At 44.6% G+C, this 24,941-nt stretch overlaps 1 protein-coding gene across 1 annotated transcript in view; it reads left to right on the forward strand.

The window, feature by feature from the left end:
• The window catches only part of LOC142786804 (uncharacterized), a 33,244-nt gene extending 12,484 nt beyond the window's left edge, over positions 1–20,760 (forward strand). The window contains exon 2 of the mRNA XM_075884455.1: positions 17,241–20,760. Within this exon, the coding sequence (XP_075740570.1) occupies positions 17,735–19,423 (1,689 nt within the window). The 5' untranslated portion in view covers positions 17,241–17,734 and the 3' untranslated portion in view covers positions 19,424–20,760. The remainder of the gene's footprint in view (positions 1–17,240) is intronic.
• Positions 20,761–24,941: the final 4,181 nt, after the last annotated feature.

Genomic DNA, 24,941 nt, shown 5'->3' on the forward strand with positions numbered 1-24,941 from the left:
ACTGCTCAGGCAAACCAAACATTCTAAGTACGCAGTATAGGTAGTCATGTTCGACCCTGTCAAAGGTCTTAGCTTGATCCAACGACACGAAAGCACCGGTAACGTTTTGGCGTTGGCATAGTAGAACAAATCTCTTATCAGAGTAAGTGTTCGAAAAAATTGGCACTTCCCACGTACAGTGGGAATCGATGATATGTGAAGCACGAATGAGAAAGGTTGACATGTCAATTTAAAATCAGCACAACGTTACGAATTGGAGGTAAATGATGGCGTATATGACTTCCGTGTCATGATTATCATGTTTGAATGCGTCGTTTGCCTTCGTCATCTATTCACGTCACGCGACACCAAATTTAGTATATGTGCAGCTAGCAAAACGACCGCAAACACTCTATGAGCGTGGTGTGTTGTCATGTTCTTACATGACAGGCGTGTTATCATGTTTGCACCAGTCATATGCTTTCTTCACCAATTAACGTCGCTTAACACCAAATTAGGTATATTTGGAGCTAGCAAAACGGCCGCGAGCGCATCACGAAGGGCCGAATATACTCCAATGTAGAGTTGATGCACACGCACGCTGGGCACAGCGACGCTACGTTGGCAAAACGGAAGCACTCTATAGTATGACGGCAGGCACGACCGGCGCGACCAGCGTCCGTCGGCGTGGCCCGACGGCAACCGGTGCGAAATGTGGCATGCTGTATTTCGCGACGACGCGTTACCCAGACAACACTGCGTCTCCCTCTTTTCGTGAAGAAGGAACGTCGAGCGCGCTGAAACGCGCATGCGTCAAAGCGACGCAGCGCGGCGCACCCCTGCGAGTATATGGCAGGACCGGTGCCTGGCGTCACAAAGTCGGCATGATGCTTCCAAATGAACGCTGGTGAGCACGCGCACCGTGTCACGTCGAAATGTATTGGCACCTTGACTGTGGCAAGTTGTCATGTGCTCACATGACATGCATCTCATGATTATCATATTTGCACCAGTCATACATTTGTCACACATACCTTTGTCATCCATTGACGTCACGTAATACCAAATTTGACATATGTGAAGCTAGAAAAACGGCCGCGAGCGCATCATGAGTGTGGCATGTAATCATATTGTTACATGACACGCACGTCGTGATTAGCATGTCTGTATGTGTCATTTATTATGTCGTCCATTCGCGTCACGTTATACCGAGTTTGGTACATGTAAAGCTAGCAAAACGGTCGCGAGTGCATCATGACCGTAGCATGTGTTCATGTTGTTACATGACACGCATCTCATGTTTATCATGTTTGCAACAGCATCATACCTCCGCCATCCATTCACGTCGCGTATTACCAAATTCGGTATAAGTGAAGCTACAAAAACTGCCGCCGAAGCTACATTAGCATGGCATGTAGTCATGTTATTACATGACACGCATCTCATGATTATCAAGTTTGCTGCAGTCGCATACCTTCGTCATCTATTAACGTACCGTATTACCAAATTTTGTCATCTATTCACGTACCGTATTAGCAAAACAGCCGCGAGCGCATCATCAGCTCCGCATGTAGTCATGTGTTTACATGACATGCGTATCATGATTTTCATGTTAGGGTCTGTCACTTGTGTTCGCCATGCAGTCATCTTATACTACACCATTTTGCAACATGCCATCTGAAAGAAACCACCACAAGAGCTGCAGGATCATGAAATGTAAATTATTACATTCATTATATCCATTTCATGACTTTCATGTTATGACTAGTCAAATATGTTCTTCATACAGTCATGTAATGCCATACCAACTTTGCTATCGATACCACTATCGAGACAGCCAGGAGAGCTAAAAGTTGTAGGCGGATAGATAGATAGATAGATAGATAGATAGATAGATAGATAGATAGATAGATAGATAGATAGATAGATAGATAGATAGATAGATAGATAGATAGATAGATAGATAGATAGATAGATAGATAGATAGATAGATAGATAGATAGATAGATAGATACGCTCAAAGTCGCCGAAGTTCGCTAAGAAGCGCGTCGCATTTAAAACATTTAAGGATTTAGAGTACTTGGTATTCGATTACGAAAGAGAAAACCATCTCTTAAGCCTCACACACTATGAGGCCCTGTCGACAAAATTTACACCATGACGGAGTTCACAAACAAGCCCGCCTTTGAAACGCAAGCATGGAGAATTTCAAGCCATCGACTGTGTTGAGAATAAAATGTTTAACGATTTCGAGTACTTTATACTGAACTATGGGAGAGCACTGAGCCGTCCCACACAACGGAAAGACGACGAAAGGTTACTTTCCGAATGTGGTCCTGTAAGCGAAGGGCAGTTCAAACAGTCTAAAGGCCACCTTGAACGAAACCAGCGGGGGTCGAAGTCATCTTGCAAAACCTTCTTGCGCAAACTCGTTAAATTACAGAGTTCTGATGCCTATTGGAATATGTTTTTTATTAAGCTATACAAAAAATGAATTGCAGAAACAAAAGTAAGTTTCCATGTCATCCTTTATGCAAACAGTCGCAAAGTAATGAAAATAAATAAAACTGGCAGCATATCCATGGAGTGAATGATGGAGAGTAGGGAGAAGCATACGTTCGTTCATTCGTTCTTGCTTCAGACAGTCCATGCGTCCGTCTGTGTGACCACCTGTGCGTCCATCCGCCCGGCCTTGCGTGCGCCTGTTCGTGCGTGCGCACGTCCATTCATGCGTCCGTCCCTGCGTTCATCCATGCATCAGGCCCTGCGTCCGTCCATGCGTCCGTCCATCCGTGCAACCATCCGTGCGTCCGTCCACGTATCTGCCTGTGTGTCCGTTCGTCCATCTAGTCAACACTCCAAGTACCACCATCTCGCACCTCTTTCCTCATATATTACGTATATAGAAGCCCCACCATCCATCGGACATTCCAAGGACTAAACGAGAGGTGGCATACGCACACTTTCTCACGGCTTGCGCTTCGTGTCTACTTCCCATCTTTAACCACCTAGAGTTCATGGTATATACTTGTTCACTGTATTCATGGTACTGTGGCTCAACGCACGCTAAACCTTTCTAAAACCAAGGAGGTTACGCCCAGCGAGTATAACGTAGCTACCCTTTCTTGTCAGATAGTGCTTAATGTACATGCCAATGGCTGCTAATGGGGAATGAGAGACAGAAGAATTTGGCTTTTAGTTAACGCGCACGCTGCGAATTTTTTATTGTGCAACAACGCACGGGAGAAATCTCTTACCGGCACCTCCTTGCAGATCAAAACGTAAGAGTGGTTACGCACTATGACGAGAGACGAACGGGTGCCGCTTTAAGGAGCTTCGCCCCTAAAAATCAACCTACCCGGCACTGCACACATACGTTTACGTGAGTGACACTATACCAGGCAAAAAAGGTTTTAGCGTCAAGCCAAGGATCATAGCAACAAGTTTGTTGTCCGTGTTAAGAGTAATTGGCCTCCACGACCGTGGATCGTCAGGATCCATGCCCTTATTTGGAAACAAGGCTACACGGCCCTCACTGAAAGACCTCGGCTTTTGCCCATCAACAATGAACCCATTGACCATGTCAGTTTATGCGTTGCCTAAAACGTCGCAGAAGGCAATACCAGAAAGATTGTCGTCGCAAGCCCCACCGTGGATAGAGTCAACATTAAAGGACACGCTTAGCGTGATTCATCCTTGAAAGCCTCCATACTTCATCTGGTTATGTTTCAGAGTTCGGCAGCTGATGTAAAATAGTTTTGCTTGTAGCTGGCACAGTGGAATGTTCCGAAAAAACTTAACTAGGCTTTCATTTTGTCCTTTAGGCTAGCTATTATGGGATAAAGATAGTTATTAGAATGGTGAAAGTAAAATTTTTGGTGTCAACTCAATCCAAAACAAGGGTAGGATATACCTAAAAATGCTGTGTTACCCACATCAGTGAATGAATGAATGAATGAATAAAAAATTCACGCAGAAGGTTCTGTGGAAGTTGTCTTGTAGAGGTTTTATTCTATCCCTTCGTGTGAAATTTGTCCAAGGCGTTACGTAGGTTGTCCAAAAACCTCCTTAGAGTCACCTCAGTTATATGTTAGCGTTCGCCAACATTTAAATTAGCTCCACAGTAGCGGCATCCAGCGATTGATTGATAGATTTGTGGGGTTTAACGTCCCAAAACCACCATATGATTATGGGAGACGCCGTAGTGGAGGGCTCCGGAAATTTCGACTGCTTGGGGTTCTTTATATCTGAGTACACGGGCCTACAACATTTCCGCCTCCATCGGAAATGCAGCCACCGCCGTGGTCACCGGATTTGATCCCGCGACCAGCGTGTCAGCAGCCGAGTAAGCAACTAGACCACCGCGGCGGGGCTGGCATCCAGCGATCATCGTACGAGAGTTTGTCAGCAAATATCCGTGGAGTACAAATTTTTCTTGTGTGCACTATCCTCCTTGCCGGCCTTACGTATTGTCCAGGAGAAAGGCATTCAAATCTTGAGCACCTTAAACTAAAGTAGTGAGAAAATGATTTGTCCATCTATTTATCCCTCAAGTGATCCAATTATCACTTAGATGAAAATGTAGTGCGTAATATATATATATATATATATATATATATATATATATATATATATATATATATATATATATATATATATATATATATATATATATATATATATATATATATATATATATATATATACTGTTTTTATTTTTATTCTTTTTTCTTACCCGTGAAGGGTAGTCAACCGGAAGTCTTTCTGGTTAACCCCTTTCTTTCTTCCCTAATTCCTTGGTACTGCTGGGCTTGAACGCAGCCTTTAAAGGGCCACTCACCAGGTTTGACAATTTTGAGGTGACAAGCGCAATGCGTAGACGAGGCGTTCATGATCACGTCTGCCCAAATTTGCTACGCTACGCGCCGCGGAAACGGGTCCAATTTCAAGATGAACGCGTCTCCCCCTCCCTTCTGCCAGCGCGCGCCCAGTGAATGAGGCCACGACGTGTGCGCATGAATAGCCCTAAGTGCACGGCAATGCAGTGACATTGGTCCTCTACGTAGACGACTCCACTCTGACGTTGCAAACAGAGGCATCTGACATGGTGAAAATTATTTAACACGGCATGCGTAATTTATGTAATTTGTTGCTTGAAAGAATAATAAAACACTAGATAAATAATGGGATGCAATAAGGGAATGTGATCGTCTTTTTTCCATTTTTCTCCCGTGAATTGCAACGATATGAGGGGCTAATGTGTCGGCGTTTCGCATGCGTTCGTGTCCCCGCGGTCAGTGCATGGAGCAGACGACCGCCGTGGGACACTCCTACGCGTTCGCGCACTCATTGTGCTCATCTACTCTACCGCGTATAAGCCAGAGTTTCCAAACCATCCCGCGGAAACAGGCAGATGACCACAAAATAGCGCTAGTCAACAAAGCAACGCCGCTCGCATGCTCGTGGGTTGGACTTGTTTGGGCATGTCATGCGCACGTTACCTCTTGGTCCGATGACGCAGAGGTTGGGGAAGAGATTTGTGCTTGCGAAGGCTACGCGGAGGAGCGTCAAGGGTTTCGAGCTCGCCCCCTATCATCCTCGTTTTGCGCCGCTTCAAAAAAACCTGTTTTCTCCGCTCGTGATGAACCGATTCGAAACATTTTTGTGGCAAAATGTTCCTCATCGGACACCCAACAACTTCCATTGTCTAACTATAATTTGGTATTGGGCCTGGTGAGTGGCCGCCCTTTTGGCCTCATTATACGTATTCAATAATTGCCCTCTCACATACACTACACCCTAGCAACATTCTATGTTCGCTTATCTTTAATCGTTTCATGTCTACATCATCCCATGATCATCTTTCTTGTTTGATTTTACAACATATGTTATTTATCGTTGTACTACTCATTAGCACCAATCACATTTATTATGCAACAAGGTAAAAGTGACTGGTCAAGCTGCGGCGCACTTGTGTTTTCCATTTTCGTTCCACCTTTTACGCAAATAATTATAACCCGGGCTGTTTTTTCTGAAGGTTTATTTGTATGAGAGTATAAGCTGTTTCGGCTTTTTCAGAAACAATCGCACACTCCGTTTCAAGGTATAGACGTGGTGACCGTAGTGATGCGGCGCAAGTGCCAAACAAGTTCATGGCATGCGACGCGAACAGATGGCCGTAATTCGTGGTAACGACAGATACTATTCGCATAACCCACGAATTGTACTAGTGGCACGCTGTACGAAACAGGATGGCGCCTGAAGCGATGTACACCCCAGTGTCAGCATAGCAACAGATAGGACCGTGTCACCCGCACCAAATCAAGTCATGAGCTGAACTGAAATTAATATGAGACCAAAACACTTTACGAAGCAGGACTTTGATTTGACCGAGTTGGTGCATACGTCTCCTTATCGGGGAAAACAGCGAAAAGGAACGAGCACACAGAAACAAAGTACACACACAAGCACTAAACTTACAACTCTGGTGTACTTACGACTTAGTTATGAGTTCAGCGCTCATATGTGCGCTGTGTGTCTGCGTCCTCGTCCTTCTCGCACTGTTTTTCCTCTACTTTACCAAGCTAACCACCTAACTATTTACCGTAGTGTGAAAGGTAATATTTCAGCTTCGCTACCGTGCATTAACATGGTTTCACGAAATCCCGTGCGTGCTACATAAAAGATCATGAAATAAAATGAGCTTATGAAATGAACGACCCTCCGAGGTAATACGTACCGAGCCTGCCTAGAGGAATTGCCGCAGATAGGGTGGTAGCGAGTAGCACCACCGCTGCTGCAAAGGACCGAATGTTTAACGTGATGATGGTTTGCAAACATATTGTACCATCATCATTAGTTGCGTCATTACAACAACATAAAAGCTCTAAAGCGGCAATGCCAAAACACGTGAATGAAACGAAAGATGCGTGAACAACAAAAAGGTTATCAAAAAAAGGTTGTTAACAAGAACAATCACTACAAAAGGCCACAACATCATAAAAATATCGAAATTTAACCAACCATAAATCAGAGTGTGAGACAGAAAAAAAAGTAAACAAGAACAAATTGAAAGGCTGTTACTCAGAGCAAGATAGAAAGCCATGTTGCATGATACGATGCACACTGTTTCGCCTCATTATCAGCATTCACTTCGTGGATATGCGTCAGCTTTATTTATTTACAATTTGTTTGTTTATCTATTATGCGTGCCCTCTGTGAAGATATCTACATATCGACGGAAGAAGTTCCGTACCTCAGCAAAAGACAAAAGTGTGCAGTCTTTCACAAATAATAAATGAAACAATATTAGCACACTGTGTTACTTTGCGTTTATGTGTACACAGCATGATTTGATTGCCAGAAGTTTTTGACTTGCACGAAATGTAATAACATACACTTATGCCGGCGACTCATGGTACGTGATACTGATCGCCATTAAGCCCGAAACGTGGTTTGCTTCCTTTTTATGTCGGTGTCACACGGTGAACTGCTGATTGCGATAGAGCTCGGTGGGGATAAAATTTCTCAACGGTGACATTGGCTTCCTTCTGCAACTTGCGTAAGGGGGCCAATCGTGATGATCGTGAAATTCAATGAGGATCAGACACGATCGTTATCAAAAATATCCGTGTTACGCCGTTTTCGATCCGAGCCAGACCAGATCGCGATCAAATTTGCAGTGGTTATGAGACTTATCTGCGTGGTCCTGCTCGACATTGACGAGTTGGAATCGTGACACCACTATCGCCAAATGAACTGTTATGTTTCCTTTTTTTTTCATTTCCTCTTTCGGTCACACGTCCCCGTGGTCTGTTGTATGAGTTTTACCGAATGCCACGGATGCCCAACGCTGATGACAATGGCACACGACCCCCAAAGATCCAAAGATGGCTCCACTGCAATGGAACAGTTTAGCGTAGAGTCACAGCTCGTACAAAAATACCGTTTCGATGGTCAGCTGTATCAGTTGTAGCAAATGCCACGGAGGCCAGATGCTGATGAAAATGGCACGCGATCCCCAAAGATGACTTCAATGGAATGAAGCAGTTTACGCGTATACTCAAAGCTAGTATAAGCATATCGTATCGGTGGTCAGTTGTATTAGTTTTAGCGAATGTCACGGATCCCCAACGCCGATGGCGATGGCACACGATCCCCAAAGATGGTTTCACTGCAATGACACAGATGTAGCTGTAATGACATAGATGTAATATACCCTTATACAATACACGGAATGTTATCGCGTAACAGCTCAACTCAAGCGCGAACTCTCCACAGGATGATACATGAAGCGTCTTTTGTTGACGAAACCCTTACGATCAAATTCATGACACAAAAAGCTGCGACCTATAGCATGACATGTGCTTTTTACCCGAATGCTCGTTCAGTTAATTTCTTTGTTCTTTCCTTTTTTCTTCCTTCCTTTTTGTTCTTTTTTTCTTTTCTTGTTTCTTTCTTTTTCTTTCCTTCATTTTTTCACGTTCTTTCTTTCAAGTTCTTTCTTCCCATTTTTGGAGTTTTACATCGGAAAACTACGATATATTTAAGAGAGATGCCTTAATGGAGGGCTCCGCAAAAATTCCATCATCGGTTCATTAACTTGTACATGAACACACCGACTTCCAGCGTCTTCTCTCCATCGAAATGCCGCCACCACAACTCGGATTAGATCCCGCGACCTTTGTGCCAGCAGCCGAGTTATCTTTCGTTTACACGTTCCTTCTGTATTTATTTATTCGTTCAAGATTGCCAATAATTTACCATCATCATTCATCACCAAATGATCTCTAGTTCACCCTATCCTGTTCTACCTGATTTGATTTGATCCCCGCGAACCTAATATCGTCTCTCCATCTAACTCTGTGCTTCCTCGACTGCGTTTTTCACGACCCAGCTTGTTTATTCATTACTATAATTCACATAATCCTTTCATCAGTTAGTTTCTTCGTTCATTTTTTTTCACATTAGTCCACTGCACACCAACAAACTTGCATACGCCATCCAAAGTTCTTTCTTTCCTCTTCTGTCTTTCGATATCGGTTCGTGGGTTATCACCAGTAAAACGAAGTTCGACGTCCAAGTTCACTGCACCCGGGAGCAACGAGAGGCTGAGGGACCCGAGTGGAGCGGGCACAACACTTGTTAGCCCACCCGGATGGTGCGGGCCACGTTCCGACATCCGGCTCCCCGCATCCCGGCCGGAGCTCGAGCCACTGGCCGATCGATCCGCGGGCTCCGCTGCTGCTGCCACCACGCCACGCAACCGCGGTTACTGACGCCCGTGCCGATGCCCCAAGTTCATAGCAAGCGCGAAGATACAAGTGCGCTTTCTGTGCTCTGTTGCTCTTTGCCAGCGCTTTTAGCGACCTTCAAGATGACGTGTTCCTACCTGGAGGTGTCCGAGTGCAGGTGACACCCCCCGCGATCATGCGGACATTGTGTCCCCACTGCTCCTGCGTGATATTTGCGTTGCATAAGAACAGCGTTATATGCTGCAGGCTTTACGAAACGAGACAGATAAATAGATACCTACATTCTAGCCCCAATAATAGTGTTGTCTCTTTTGTGTGCGTGTGTTTTGAAGGCGAAAGCTTTAAGTACATCAAAAAACGAGCAATGTGATCGTTGGTGGCGCCGTCAACACGATACTGTGGCGCAGCCAGGGGGGCGGGGACCATGCCTCTTCTTTCACCCTATCCGAAAGGTTCTTTCGCCATTGCATACAGAGCAAAAAGTGACCACCTTAAGGTGGTACACCCCGTCGAAATCGAGGAGGTGCTCCCCCCACAAAAGATTTCTGGCTACGCCCTTGATACGATCGATGCAAAAAGTCACGTGATTAGATATTATAACGCCTTAGTCACATTACCGTGACACGTCATCACGGTGTCACAGTTCGCCAGAATGAAAATATCTGTGGTGTTAGCATGTTTAAACCCTTCCATGCAAGCATAATTCATTGGTTATTATTGACTGGTTAGGTCGACTGTATCTGATCATTTCCAATTGTTTGTCTCTTCTGAGCCTGCAAAGAAATGCAGAAACTCTAAAATATAGGTTACTCGTTTCCAAGTTTCAAGCGTCATAACGTTCCGGCACCTTTTCTAGCAAGCTTAATCAGACAGAATATAATCCATATTTTATTACGATAACTGGTCAATCAGCGACGCTAATAATATTGAAACTGATCAACATCGGTCATTGACATGTACGACGTCCAATAATTGTCCTTCATATAGTCCAGAAGTGAAAACAAACCAGAAACGAGTCGAAAATCTTGCGTGCTGTTCCACGTATGCCTGTTTCCAAATAACCATCGCCTTTCTTTGCTTGCGGACGCGGGTGTCATGAGAAATGACGCTCAGGCACGCAACGGCTCTCTTTTCACCCATGAATGGAACGAACGTCGTCAAGTTGATGCACGACTGGTGCTTCGTGAAGGTGGTGCAACGCATCACGCGAGAGAAGAAAGCCAGTTGTCTACCCTACACGTGGGGAAGGGATTATGTGGTTCAGAGTGAGAGATGAAGTGAAGGATAGGAAGAAAACAAGAGATAAACCTGACTATTCACTCAGGTGTTTGGTAGGGACACTGGCCATCTGGCGTCGGTGTGTCCTGGTGTATTTCACGGATAAACTGCGTGCTCCTTCACGCTGCCGAAGCGGATCGCGGAGGACGTACACTTGCTTTGTACCTGGTTCGTAAGGTGTCGTAAGGGACCTTGAACAGCTCTAGGGAACATTAGCCGGGTGTAGGGTAGCACACCAGTCCTTCCAGACGTGATAACATCCCCGACTTTCTCTTCTCTCCTGTTCCTTCTAGGGAACATGACGTGACCGGAAATATGCTGGCGCCCTGAGCTGCTCACAAAGAAACTGTCTAGTTTTTCAGTCAGTTCATGAAATTAATTTTTATTATTATCCTCAGGATAATTGATTTGGTAATTATATCTTAAGTAATATTGGGCTTCGATGTCACTGGTATTCAGTATAACACTAACTAGAGTAAGAACCAGTAATGAAGTACAGTTTTTGCTTTCGACGATTCACTTTGAGTAGGGGATCCTGAAATAGGTTTTTTTTTAATTTTTGCACAAACAGGGAGTTGGTAATCAAGCGGAAGTCACAGCTTACTAAACAATCACTCGCTGCTAGGAACACTAAAACATGAAAGTACACTAGCCACAACACGCATGTAGGTACAATTGACCGTGTCTCTACAGTCGATCTATTGCCTCCAAGAACTACAGGATTGTTCTGATGAACTAACTGATAAGCTGTGAGGCTAGGCTCCTAAAATGTCGAACAGGTTCTCACTATAAGCAAGGTGAGGTCCGCGGGACGGCTTCTAGCTCTCCCAGAGTACTAAGCACTCTAAATCGTTCACCACTTTCTTTAAACACAGGCTCCTAAAATCTTTTTAACGTGACAGCGTTAAAGAACTCGCTTTGGGGGGGGGGGGGGGGGGGGATGTCTGTTCACAGTTAATAGCGGACGTTAAATTCGAATAGCACATTACCCAGCTGCTTTTTCACTTTTCGTTCGGAGACTGCAAGATATAAAAGGATATGGAAAAAGATTAAGTGCATTATGATCGCTATTCCTTGTGTTAAGGTTATCCTAAAGTTTAAGAAGGTACTATAACATGGTGTCCAATCAAACCTGAGCAAAAGCGGCGGCCGTTCAGGATAGCGCACATTAGCTGTGCCACCATGTGCGCCTCTAATGGAAGCGGTGGAATGGACTTGACTTCCCCGGGTCAGCATATGGTTCTCCCATATAGTACACTGCGAATAGTGTTCGAAACCGTTCACAATTTATTCTAAAAGAACTTGTTGTTTGGCTAGCTGGTACAACATTTCTAAAACTGAATTCGAGCGCGAACACACGACACGATCCCTCACACACGCACACACCCAGGAGCGCTGTGTGTGTTTGATGCTTCGGTACGGGCGCGTTTGAGTGATCGTGTCGTGTGTTCGCGCTCGAATTAACTTTTAGACAATTTATTGTGAACACTATTTGTAATGCAGCTTCCCAGCTACTTCACCTTTTCTAGGGACATCTATCCCATAGTATATCTTCATAAGGGACAGTCCCAGAGCCGAGAACGTAGTGCTGTAAGTAGCGTCTATTTTAGATTAGGAGTAGCTCTTTGTCTCACGTGTGTAACACCGTACGCGCGTGCGTCCGTACGAACGCACCACAGTGCGTTCCCCACGCCGCATATGTGGGAGCGGTGTTAAGTAGGTCACGCCACAGCGGTGCGTTGATGTCACGCTCCCCTCGTACGCTTTCCTTGCAGGTGCGCGCTGACGTCACTCTCTTCTTTACCGGCAGCACGCTCGCCCAAGCGCCCGCAGCTGCCGGCTCCTCCACCCGCTTGCAACACACTTCTCTCTCGATTCACCCTTTCCACCACCAACAAGGTTGACCCCACGTCGAGTGAAAACACTTGTTCGGCTCGTTTATCTACGATGAAATATACACGAAAACCTACTCGCCTAACATGTCTTTGCGTTTCAAACAAACGGTTACACGAGTAAACGCTAGACCGAGTTTCGCTTCAAACCGTTCTTCCAGCACCCGCATTGACGCCGGTTTCAACCGGGTCAACGCCGTGCGCACCGCTGCTGCTTCGCAGCCCATCAGAGTGTACTTCTAAGAGATGGTCGATAGTTTCTCTGTACATAACCTTTATGTAGGGCACGCAGTGTTCTGCTTGATACGTGGGTTTAACGTGCCAAACCACCATATGATTATGAGAAACGCCGTAGTGGAGGGCTCCGGAAATTTCAACCACCTGGGGTTCTTTAACGTGCACCCAAATCTGAGAACACGGGCCTACAGCATTTTCGCCTCCATTGGAAATGCAGTCGCCGCAGCCGGGATTCCATCCCGCGATCTGCAGGTCAGCAGCCGAGTACCTTAGCCACTATACCATGCACCGCGGCGGGGCCACGCAGTATTCTGCTGTATCGTATATCTTCTTTGACAAACCAAAAACTTTCTAGACGCGAGAACGTTTGAGTGCCATCTCGACAAGAGAGCTATCTACTCGTGCATCTTACCTCTGTCACCCTGCCTTTCATTTCTTTCCTTCCTCCTTCTCCTCCTCCCTACCTCTGTCACGTAAGAACATTATCGTCATATAGAAGTAAATGTATAAAATGTGACTAATTTTTTTGAACACTGAAACCCTCACGCGCTGCACAACTCTATCTATCTATCTATCTATCTATCTATCTATCTATCTATCTATCTATCTATCTATCTATCTATCTATCTATCTATCTATCTATCTATCTATCTATCTATCTATCTATCTATTCTCATTTAGCACTGGCAGGCAATGTCTGTAAGTTGAACGGCAATTTCAACAGGGGAAGCTCGGAAGCCTATAGGCTTCGTACTGCAGCCGTGTAGAATTCGCACACGCGTGCTTTAATGGTAAAACGCAGAGCGTGATGCCAGAAAATCGGGAAACATTTTTATTTATTTCAATGAAAGCAACGATTGAGGAAAGGGAGATTTCTACTCGCACGAGTGCTTGTCCTGGCAATCTAAGAATGTACAATAGCACTACATCGAGTGCATGTATGTAAGTTCTTCGTTAGCAGACACACGCGATGAACAGCACCAACTAAAAAGTAGGTTTTCAAGGCGCCCGACTCAATGCAAATTCTTTTCAAGCGCCTTTGCAGATTCATTTGTCAATCACCTCCTAGTTTAATTGTTTCTGATCGTCGTTTAAACAAACACAAGGTTATTTCCGTTCCCAATGTGCGAGTAGATATCAACGATCACCACAGGCTGCTTGGCGCTTTCTGTATGAATGCATGCTTGTCGGTGCATGATTTATGCAAAAATCTGATAATCCAGTGAAATTCCAAGCTAATTTCTAGTGCAAGTCGCATGCTGGAACACTTGATTGGTATGTGGGGTTTAACGTCTCAAAACCACCATATGATTATGAGGGATGCACTGAAACACTTCACTAACAATGATCATTGATACTTCGTCGTCAAACATGCTATAACTAGAGCGTAACATTATTCAGGCGACAGGTTCTGCGTGACTGGTTTGGTTGAACGAGAATACGTTGCGATAATCACCGTACACCAGACCTCACCGTAATTCTCTTCTACGTTGGGCAACGAGATATTCTGGGACGTCTATTTCAACTTTGTAAAAAGAAAAATGATTTGGAATAGAGAATTTATTTTACGCCGATGCCATTAACTTTCACGTGTCACCAGGGATCAAACTGAAGCCGAGCCCTGTTATCAGCGGGCCCGCTACGTTCAATAGAAAGAGCACCAAATAATTGACGCAGTGAAATTTAGGAAATTCTGCACCAATGTACTGTTGACATACGAATCAGGAGAGAGAGACAGAGATAGAGAAAGGATCAGGAAAGAAGAGGAGCTTACCCTGAGAAGTCCTTTAGTTGTCTATCCTGAACCTGATTGATTGATATGTGGGGTTTAACGTCCCAAAACCACTATATGATTATGAGAGACGCCGTAGTGGAGGGCTCCGGAAATTTAGACCACCTGGGGTTCTTTAACGTGCACCCAAATCTGAGCACACGGGCCTACAACATTTCCGCCTCCATCGGAAATGCAGCCGCCGCAGCCGGGATGTCTATCCTGAACCTGGCAAGAGGAAAGTGAGTATGTAAAGGCAAGAAGTGTGTATGAGTTCAGGCGCTACAATATCATTCTGACCATGGCAAACAATGTTCAGCTAAGGCAAAAAACTTATAGTCGATGAACAATCGCAATATGTCGTTTTGTCTGGTCGCTCTAAGAAACCGCAGCGATACCCTCCTGCTGAATTTCGTGGAAGTCTGCACAAGCGGGATATATAATATCCCTTTCTGTGAGCGGTCCATTTCCCAGCAAGCCTAGTGCATATGGAAGGGTTTCTCCTTGGTAGTGAACATATGTTCACTCGCAGACAGGGAGCAAGAGAGAGAAAAGAAATAAATGAGAGATAGAAAAGTTAGCCTGCCTCTCGTCTGGTTTTCTGTGTGCACTATAAAGGCAGGCGTGAATCAGTGGGAAGAGGTAATTTCAGCATTTCAATATTTCTCACAAGCATATACTTAACAGCCTTTTAGTATATACTTTACAGAAGAGTTTGACGCTTCCATTAACGCTTGTTCTCGTTCCAGCACTTAAAAGTTATTATAGTTAGCAGTAGACATTGAAAAGATCGAAACGTGCATGAGGTAGCCAAATATTACATAGTTTTTTATGTCAAAAGCAAGCGACTGCAGCAAGCAAACGAATCTCAAATAACCTAAACACTAAAGTGAACTAATGAAAGTGCATGATAGAACCCGAAAACGCGACCGCAGATTCTGCACGTATCGACACAACGAAACACATAACATAAACTCACAACTAAGTACGAAGCAAGCTACACGAGCACAAATTGGATGTCTTTGTTTTTTGTTTCCGCTAGCAATACTTTGAAGTCATATTCGATTTAGTTCGTGTTCTGTTCGCTGACTTATAGTTACAGTCCTGAGGTGGCGACAATCTCTTGAAAATGGCCTGATATAACACTATCTGAGACACTGACTGTGCAATCATTCACAAAGCTTTTGCTTCCTATTACCTTCCACTACTATCACAGCATGTTTATTTTCGTAGTTCATTTGAGAGATTTGAGATGTCGTAACTTCGAATTTTCGTTGATTGCTAGTAATGTCATGCGCGTTGCTGCGCCAGAAGCACGAGCTGCATGATGAAGTGAGCACGTCGCGACGTGTGCAACAAGGACTAAGCAGGAAGTTTCGAAAGGCTTTGCTTCGCGCAGAGTGCATAGAGCAATGAACTGTAAGTTAGGGCTGCCATGATTGCGTGCGTTATGCGACACCTTATCAAGGTGAAACTTCGCGCCATGTTTCCGTTTTTTTAGATACGACAGTGCTGCACTGCGCTAAACTCTGCTTATCAATTCGTGTTTGCGTTTGCTTAAATAATTGCTTTTTGAGGGGCCATTTGGGAGCTCTGCATAGGCTCTATTAAATTATCATTACTTTATCAAGGTATATATGCGTATAGTTTAGTATATTTTTGTTCAATCTCGCGACGAAAACAGTTAATCAGTATTCAAGCACGTAGTGGGGAAACCTACAGCTTTGTATAAGACGCCTAACGAACCTACCCTTATATATTCGTTAGTAAGTAATTAACTCACTAACTTTCAAGCAGCTCTTAGTCCCTGAATACCCATGAGGTAAATGCTAACGACCGTAGGTTCGCGTATACTAACGCATTTTCAAGTAAAACAGGTGCCCCTTCACATTTAAAAAAAATTATTTGGGCCGTCGCTTGAAAATAATTTTCACAAAGGTTAACATCTTCGTAAAAAAATTCTCGGTGGAAACTCGACGAGAATATAACTTGTGAGGAACATTTATGTGTAGTTATATACGAGGTAATGTGTTAGTCCACACACTGTGGGTAGAACCTGGATGAATATGTGTGCGTTTGAACGTTATATTGCAAAGTGAACTCCTGCAATCTAATGGTCTACTGCCAGCTTATTTTCTTTATTTGCTTCTTTTTGCTATATTGTGTTCTTATTACCTGTTCATTTGTGTGTCAAAGTAACTATTGTTTCTTGTATTATTATTCGCGTTTTCTGGTTTTTTGTGTTTTTTTTTTCACTGTAGAACATATACAAATTGAGCGGCCGACGTGATGCAGACCTCATACTCGCCCCTGCAAACAATTTAAGGCAGAAAAATATACAGAACAGAAGTGCTTTCTTGTTGAGTTTCTTTGAAGTTCGTTAGAAACTTCGGAGTTTTTGACTTCTACGTCTGGTGTCACGCGTGTTCACTAATCACGTGAAAAAAAAAACGCCACTTACCCTTTCAATCATGTCCTTTTGTACAGCCTATGGTAAAACGTTGATCGTCGAAAGTGTTTTATAATGCACGAATAAATTGGCTATCCTTACCGCTACATCTCCTTATGCTATGAAGTTGGCTTTCACTGAGCTTTATTATACCATACGAGCACCCCTCAGTAAGACAAAAGCACATCTAATCGCATTGCGTTGACTCGTTCATAATAAAACAGTCGTCACGGCGGGGGAAATAGGGTAAAAACAGAAGCTACATTGGCAGCGTACACTTGCTTGAATAAGCACAAGATAATTCCGACAGATAAAGAGTATACGCTTACTATAAAACAGTTTCACTCATGGGTACGTGTGTTGCCTTCATTTGTTTTCAGTTCTTTGAAGAACAGTCACCTGCTTCGCAGACTTCATTTCCTGGGAACCTCTTCAAGCGTCGCATCTTCTTGATGAAACATCATCGCAGTCTGTGCCTCCTTCAACAGTCTGTGATGCTTTGCTCGTGATTTGGTCATGGCACAACTTTAAATGACAAAATATTTTTTCCCAAATATCTGCAAGTCAAACTTCGTGAGTTTAACTTCCTTTATTAACTACGTTATGGACTCCGGTGACTGCATGCGGCCATTGCTCAAGGCTGGCAGCCGATTCCGGTAGCGTTATCACACATTTTTGCGGCTTGCTGTAAAATCAACTGCATTCTTTACCTCTATCAACATTGTTTTCTCTTGCTACCTTCTCTTCTTTCCTGGTTTTACTGCCAATAGGTTGACCACAAAGTTATCTTTTATCTACGATACTAGAGTAAAAAGAGACCCATAAGACGAAAAACATAACACAACCAAACATTCTGTTACGGTGTGCTGAATAGATGCTTTATATGTACGCAAAAGTCATGACAGGGGTAAATGGGTGGTTTATATTTGTTTGTATTAATAGAAGGTCTAATGATCGCCGCAAAAACCTGAATTGGAAGCTAGGTCCAAGTACCATAAAACCTATATATACTTCCTGCACTTACATACCGAGTATGCTTATTGTGTGCGGTGATGTCGAGTTGAATCCCGGTCCTCCCAAATCTGAGGCCACTAAGTCTAACGCCGAGCTACTGTCTGCAATTGAATCTCTCGCCAGCCAACTGGAGTCACGTCATGCGGAGCTGATGTCGACTCTCAGCGCAGTCAAGGCGAGTCAAAGACACCTTGAAAATCAAGTGTCCAGCATCATCGCCAGATTGGTGGCCCTCGAAGGAAAGATGAACTCCTCCGAAACCGTTTTTGGTCAACCCGAATGCGGCCGCTCCGTCTGTGACCACGCATTCAGAGGAAGTAGTTCGGTGCCTCAGAGGCACTCCGATGACCAAGATGACACGTATCGCAGGGACAACTTGATTGTTTATGGCCTCGAGGATATTCCGACTGAAACATGCTCAGAAACAGAACAGAAAGTGCGATCTCTTATTTCGGATCGCTTATCAGTACGGCTCTCTGATAAAGACATCTTGCGGGCTCGAAGAATAGGACCCTATGTTCCCAACAGGTGCCGGCTAATCGTCATCAAGTTTGCTTCTGTTGACGTCAGAAACAGCATTCTCTCACTGAAGTCAAAACTGAAAGGCACCGGAAATAATTTGCAAGAGGACTTCTCCAAAGTTATACGGCAGGCACGAAAGAAGCTTTTCGATTTCGGCAAGGCCAGTGGACGACCTTTTAACATGCACTACAATAAACTTTACAGCGAAGGAAAATGTTACGTATACTGTGCCGAAACTGACACGGTACGTGAAGTTGAGTCGCATGGTGTAACTCCCGGTGCCGCTGAAACACTAATGCCTTTAACTGTATCTCCAGAGTACATACCAAAGATAGCAGAGAAGGACTACACTGTCCTGTTCACAAATATAAGGAGCGTCTTCAACAAACGTCACGCACTGTCATCCTTAATCGACAGCTGCTTGGCGGATGTGGTTGTGCTGACGGAAACGTGGCTTTCGGAAAAAGTTGACAACGGCGATCTGTTCATGTGCGAGAAACAATACGCCGTCTACAGACACGACCGCTGCGGGCGCTCGGGGGGCGGAATACTGGCGGCCGTTTCTCGTGACATCACTTCCTTCGAGGTTCCGCTTCCGTCTCCACTCGAATTCCTGTGCACCGGCGTTCGCGTTAGCGAACAGGAGGCCATACTGTGCGTATGTTACCGAGCGCCCAGCGCGGCGTCGTCCTTTTGCGACGACCTCTACGATTGCCTCAACAAAGTGGTGGGCAGGTATCCCAAGGCTCCGATTTTTCTTGTCGGAGACTTCAACTTTCCTGGGATCTTGTGGAACGATCCGTGTCCCGTCGTCACTTCGGGATCGTCGGATTGCTCGTCCTTCGTCGACGTGTGCTCGGCGTTCAATCTTCGCCAGCTCGTTAAAGAGCCCACTCGCGTCACTGCTTCGTCGGCGAACGTGCTCGACTTGGTACTGACAACTGCCCCGGCGTCCGTCTCGTCCCTCACTTTACTGCCGGGACTGAGTGACCACGCTATCATTCATTTCACCATATCACCCCATTAAGCATTCTAATTCATCAGTGCTGCAGATAAAAGCGAGAGTTTGTGACGTTTGTGCTCTAAATTGATGATATGATTGTGAGGCACGCCGCAGAGGATATCTCCAGAAATTTAGAGCACACGATTCTGAGCACACGAATGCGAACTTTGCGTTCTGGATAAAGTCCATGACTTTGTGGTCAGAAGGCGAGCACTGTAACGGCTTTCAGGGGCGAAGCTCCTTAAAGCGGCACCCGTTCATCCCTCGTCGTAGTACGTAACATGCCTTACGCTTTGACCTGCAAGGGGGTGCCGGTGGGAGATTTCTCCTGTGCTTTGTTGAACAATAAAAAACTCGCAGCGTGCACGTTAACTAAAAGCCAAATTATCCTGTCTCTCATTCCCCATTTGCAGCCATTGGCATGTACATTGAGCACTATCTGACAAGAAAGGGTTGCTACGTTATACTCGCTGGGCGTAACCTCCTTGGTTTTAAAAAAGGTTTAGCGAGCGTTGAGCAGCAGTGCCATGAATACAGTAAACTAGTATATACCATAAACTCGAGGTGGTTAAAGGTGGGAAGTAGACACGAAGTGCAAGCCGTAAGAAAGTGTGCGTGTGCCACCTCTAGTTTAGTCCTTGGAATGTCCGCTGGATGGCGGTGCTTCTATATGGGGAATATATGATGGAAAGATGCGAGATGGTGATACTTGGAGTGTTGAATAGATGGAAGATCGGACACATAGACAGATGCATGGATGGACGCATGGACGGACGCAGGGGCGGGTGCATGGACGAACGCAGGGACGGACGCACGAACAGGCGCAGGCATGGACGGGCGGATGGATGCATGGACGGCCGCACAGACGGACGCATGGACAGACGGAAGCAAGAACGAATGCACGGACGAATGCTTCGCCCCATTCTCCATCATTCACTCCGTGGATATGCTGCTAATTTTTTAACCGTGGTGGATGGAGCACTGTATATGGACATGACGTTTTGCTTTGTGTGCTCATCGTTACCCTAATTGAAGGCCGTCTATGTGCTTTGTATACAATGAATTTATTGTGCACAAATGTCACATCAGTACGGACACCACATTATATGTATACAGTGAAGCGTATACGCGATTGCATTATATATCATTTTCAATATTGCTGTTACATTTGCAGTACCACTTGTGTTGATGCTTACGTAATACATGTACGGTGCGTCTTATGTGCATTTGTGATCGCAGCAGTATCAGAGTTTTGTACATGACGATGTTTGTGAAGCACCTAATTTTTATACACCAGCATCTCTCTTTTTTTGTATTTTGTGAAAAAATAAAGAAATGCGTAGCAATCAAGAAAAGCTTTATGTAACAGAGTGAGCAAGATATATTCTGGGTGCATCATTTTTTTTGGCACTTTAGGGACACGACCTATCGTACATCCACTGTCTCAAGTCACATGGTCACGCAGTGATTCATACAGGTCTAAAATAACGCTAAGAATGTTCAGAACCAGTGTAAAATAAACTGGCAAGATGAGAAATAACATAACTAGAAAAATAGCCGAGAAATAATCTAAATAATTTATTTTAGGTGGTTAAACAGCTCATGTAATATCTGGTTAATATGCACTGGCTGTGATTGTCGAAGGAATCACTGGGATTTTTCGATTGAATGCACTGCCTGAGTTTTCACGGTAGCATTTAGCTGCATTAAAGGATTAGAACTGCATTAAGACCTACATCATAGAACAACATGAGCTTGAAATTTAGCATGAAATTGAGAAATACATTAAGAACTAGGTACAAGGTCTTCTACTACAGTAGAGGTACATTAACCGCAAAATTAGCGCTGGATTTGAGCAGTATTAGCGCGGTTTATAGTAAACGCGGGCTGAAAATAAACGCGCAGCACAGAAACACGAGACACTGGAGACGAGTATAACCAGGAACATATGTGTTCTTATATGTTTTATTTTCAGACAATGCACCAGCTTTCCCAGCAACGCAACCTATTAAGCGCTAGATTGAGACCTTTGTTGTTGTTGTTTTTTCTATTTGCTAAACATATACACGCTTAAGAGTGTTCATGCATGTCTCTATATTCACGCGTGTAAGCAATGAGTCCAGGTGGAATCGGCAAGCGCGCACGCAGCAGCAGCTGCGCATCTAGCGCGGCCAGTAATTAGCACGCCACCTCCTCCGGACCTGAACCCACTGACGCTTCACAGCGTGTTGCGGCGGGCACGCCCGCTCTATTCCCGTGGTTTATGTGTATCACTGGCGCACGAAACACGGCACTCTGGCGTCGTCGGCGGCGGCAGGTGTTCCGAACGGCCCCGGCTATGTCGGGGTCACCGATAGCGGTCTTCACGAACGCTCTTTCAGCGGCAAAAAGGGCACGTGTGCGCGCACACTGCCTTCTTTCGGACCGGTCCGTTCTTCTCCATCATGCCCGGTGCGGCACCTGTTACCCACGCCAAGTAGGTTGTACTCTCGGCTCGCGCTAACTTGAGGGCGCCCCGCTGAGAACGGTTCCTAAGCGAAGCTTCGACGTGAATGGGAACGAGCTGTGTGTCTTAGGGTTCTCTACCTGCTGACGTGCAGAATCCGTGAGCCCCGAAGTCGCCTACACACACTCAGGAAAAACGACTGGTGACGCATTTAACACGTGGGCGAAACAGGTCATTACATTCTTAACTTTGTCTCGTGTTTTATCGCGCACCCACTAACTTCCTTCGCAACCGTAGACGGTTCCCCCCTGTCAAAGACTGAGGAAGTTTACGTGTCAGTCTCGTTAACGAAAAAATTCTACGCAACTTTCTTGCTTTCTTTGAAACTGCTGACTAAGGGACGTCGTACGTTTTTGTGTCTGCAGTTAGACGTTAAGTGATGGGCAGTGGTCTGAAGGGGAGTGCAGAAGGCGCAGAGCTAATGAATAAAAACCGAGACGCCACGACGTTCATAAGTCGTAACGCACGATTCCTACTCAACCACTGTTTATTAATCGCAACCTCAATATCTCCAGCTAACTGCCTTCTTGGTTAAGCGTTACAGACGTTCAGTGACGTCCCCTCAGCTTTCATGTGTGCACTTTTCAACCACTTCTATCTGTAAGTTAAATTTTTCTGATTAGGCTCTCCGGTTAAACGATTCAAGTGGTGAGAAATGCCCGCATGTTCTTTCTGTCTGCGCATCTACAGGTTTAGGGATTTTTCCTAAAACATATTTTCTTTCTTTCTTTCCTTCCTTCTTTATTTATTTATTTATTTATTTATTTATTCACAGCAGCTCAGCCTACACAATATTCGACATACCTACAGTAGGAGCATGTAGAGCGTTAAAAAGTCGCCCTGGTTGCCCTCGCACTGGCTTGCTGCAAAACTGCGATTCAATTGATATTGACCACACTTTCGTGCACGGGGAGGATGGGATGGAGGGGACTAGTCACTTAAAAGTGGGAGGGGGTTGGCAAAGTCTACCCCACGCATTTACCTAAGGGAGAGAATGCCACTCTTCACAACGCACCCACCCTACCCTGAAGGAAAACCCTGCGCACGCTTATGCGCGTGTCTTTTGATATTGCATTGAAAAGTGCAATTGGAAGTGCGCGTACGAGTCACACGAGCTGGGGCAATCTGCTACACTTGACTTCCTTTTATGCATCCGTTCCTGGCTCTTCTTATCCCTTTGTGACACGCGTTATGACCGACTGTCTATAAATGCATGAAATTCACGTGCTTTTGTTCCAACGTTCAGGGGGCCTAATGTAAAGCAAGCGCAAGTGCTAGAGTAAATTTTAGTGTGTTTTATAGCAATTAATTTTAATTTCTGAGCAAATAACGACTTGATTGCTGTACAGTCAACCCTGCTGCATTTTATCTCGAACTAAGTTCAATGTCATACGCAAACTACATGCGATACTTACCTCCTGTAATCGAGCTAAAAGGGTAAAAGACAAACAAAACCTTCCAAAATCCTTCCGAAACGCCCCACTTCAAATGTTTCGCTGAGCCCAGTACTGCCTTCTACTAAGCGAATGTGTATAATGAAATATTTCAAGCATAAGTTATTGAAGCAACTCGGGCAACACGAGTACTTAGTTTACAATTAGCTGAGTTTTTGTGGTTCATTGTTTGTCAACAATGCACAGAATATGCTAAAGGTAGTCACTTCTTCCGATGAGAACGCCGTTTTTCCAAAGGGGTATAAAGCCTGACTCCAGACAGAATAAATTTTAGAAGAAAAACTTGTTCGTCTAAAAAACTATATTTGCCGATAGGCAATTTTTTTTTCTTCACACGACCCGGATTGAGTCCGTCACGTGCACGCTGTAAAGAAAAATTCTGGGAAACGGAATGGTTTCTGAAAATATTATTTGCTTCATATTTGAGAAGGAAGAAAAATATGACGAAAAGAACGACAGGGAGGTTAACCAGCCTATAAGCAGCTAGTTTGATACCCTGCGTGTGGCAGGGAGATGGGGGAGACGAAAGATAGAGTGGAGGGAGGTAAGAGAGATAGACACAGCACATTGGGCAGCACACGCACGCACACTCAGTCATAGTCCAGACTCGTCTTTCGCTGTGTGTGATATTGCTGTTACAGCCGCTTATTCGAGACCATGTCGCGTAGGAATTTCAACAGAGCTTTTGTCCCCTTCTGTTGCAATGTCTTCTCTTGAACACTATTTATATTAAGAAATATGAAACGTCATGTGTCATGCAAAGTGCTCATCGGCAGCTTTCGCATAGTTACTGTTACTGGGGGATATAATGTGAGGAATGAAGTCCTAGTGAGGACGTCCTTCATCTCAAAAAGTTTGTAAGTTCATTAAAGGCCTGTAAACTCCAGGTGGTTAAATAGTTTCATTAAAATTTCCGAAACCCACTCTTTCGCAACACCTTATTGTGGAACTCCTAAATTTAACGAAGAAATCGCGTTCTACGCCAGATTATTGCCCTCTTAGTGACTAAGTGCCTGTGCACATTGCTGTGTGATGTGCTATCTTTCTGTCACGTTCCTATTTTTCCTCTTCTTATTTCCATCCCCCCATTCTTCTCTTACGTGTAGGGTAGCAAACTGGTTATTCTTAACTGGTTGATCTACCTACCTTTCTTTCTCTACTATTTGTTCTTAAAAAATACAGAACTTATTAACCAAAGAATTGTGATGCATAAATCTTCCTTAATATAGTCGGCAGGTGTACAAAGTACAAAATCTGCGTAATAACATGCATATGTTCAATGTTTATCAAAAAAGTGAGTGTATTTGTGTGTGTGTGTGTGTGTGTGTGTGTGAGTGTGCATGTGTGTGTGTGTGTGTGTGTGTGTGTGTGTGTGTGTGTGTGTGTGTGTGTGTGTGTGTGTGTGTGTGTGTGTGTGTGTGTGTGAGAGAGAGAGAGAGAGAGAGAGAGTGCAAGCGTTTGATACCAATGCACTCCATCACATGCAACATAGACTGAACTGACAAAGCTTGCTTCACCTCTCATGAACGTTTGCTGCGGGAAAGCCAGCTTTGCATAAAGGACCTACGCACACATATTTGTG

The sequence above is a fragment of the Rhipicephalus microplus genome, unplaced genomic scaffold (assembly GCF_043290135.1).
Source record: "Rhipicephalus microplus isolate Deutch F79 unplaced genomic scaffold, USDA_Rmic scaffold_32, whole genome shotgun sequence".
Classification (NCBI taxonomy): Eukaryota; Metazoa; Arthropoda; class Arachnida; order Ixodida; family Ixodidae; genus Rhipicephalus; species Rhipicephalus microplus.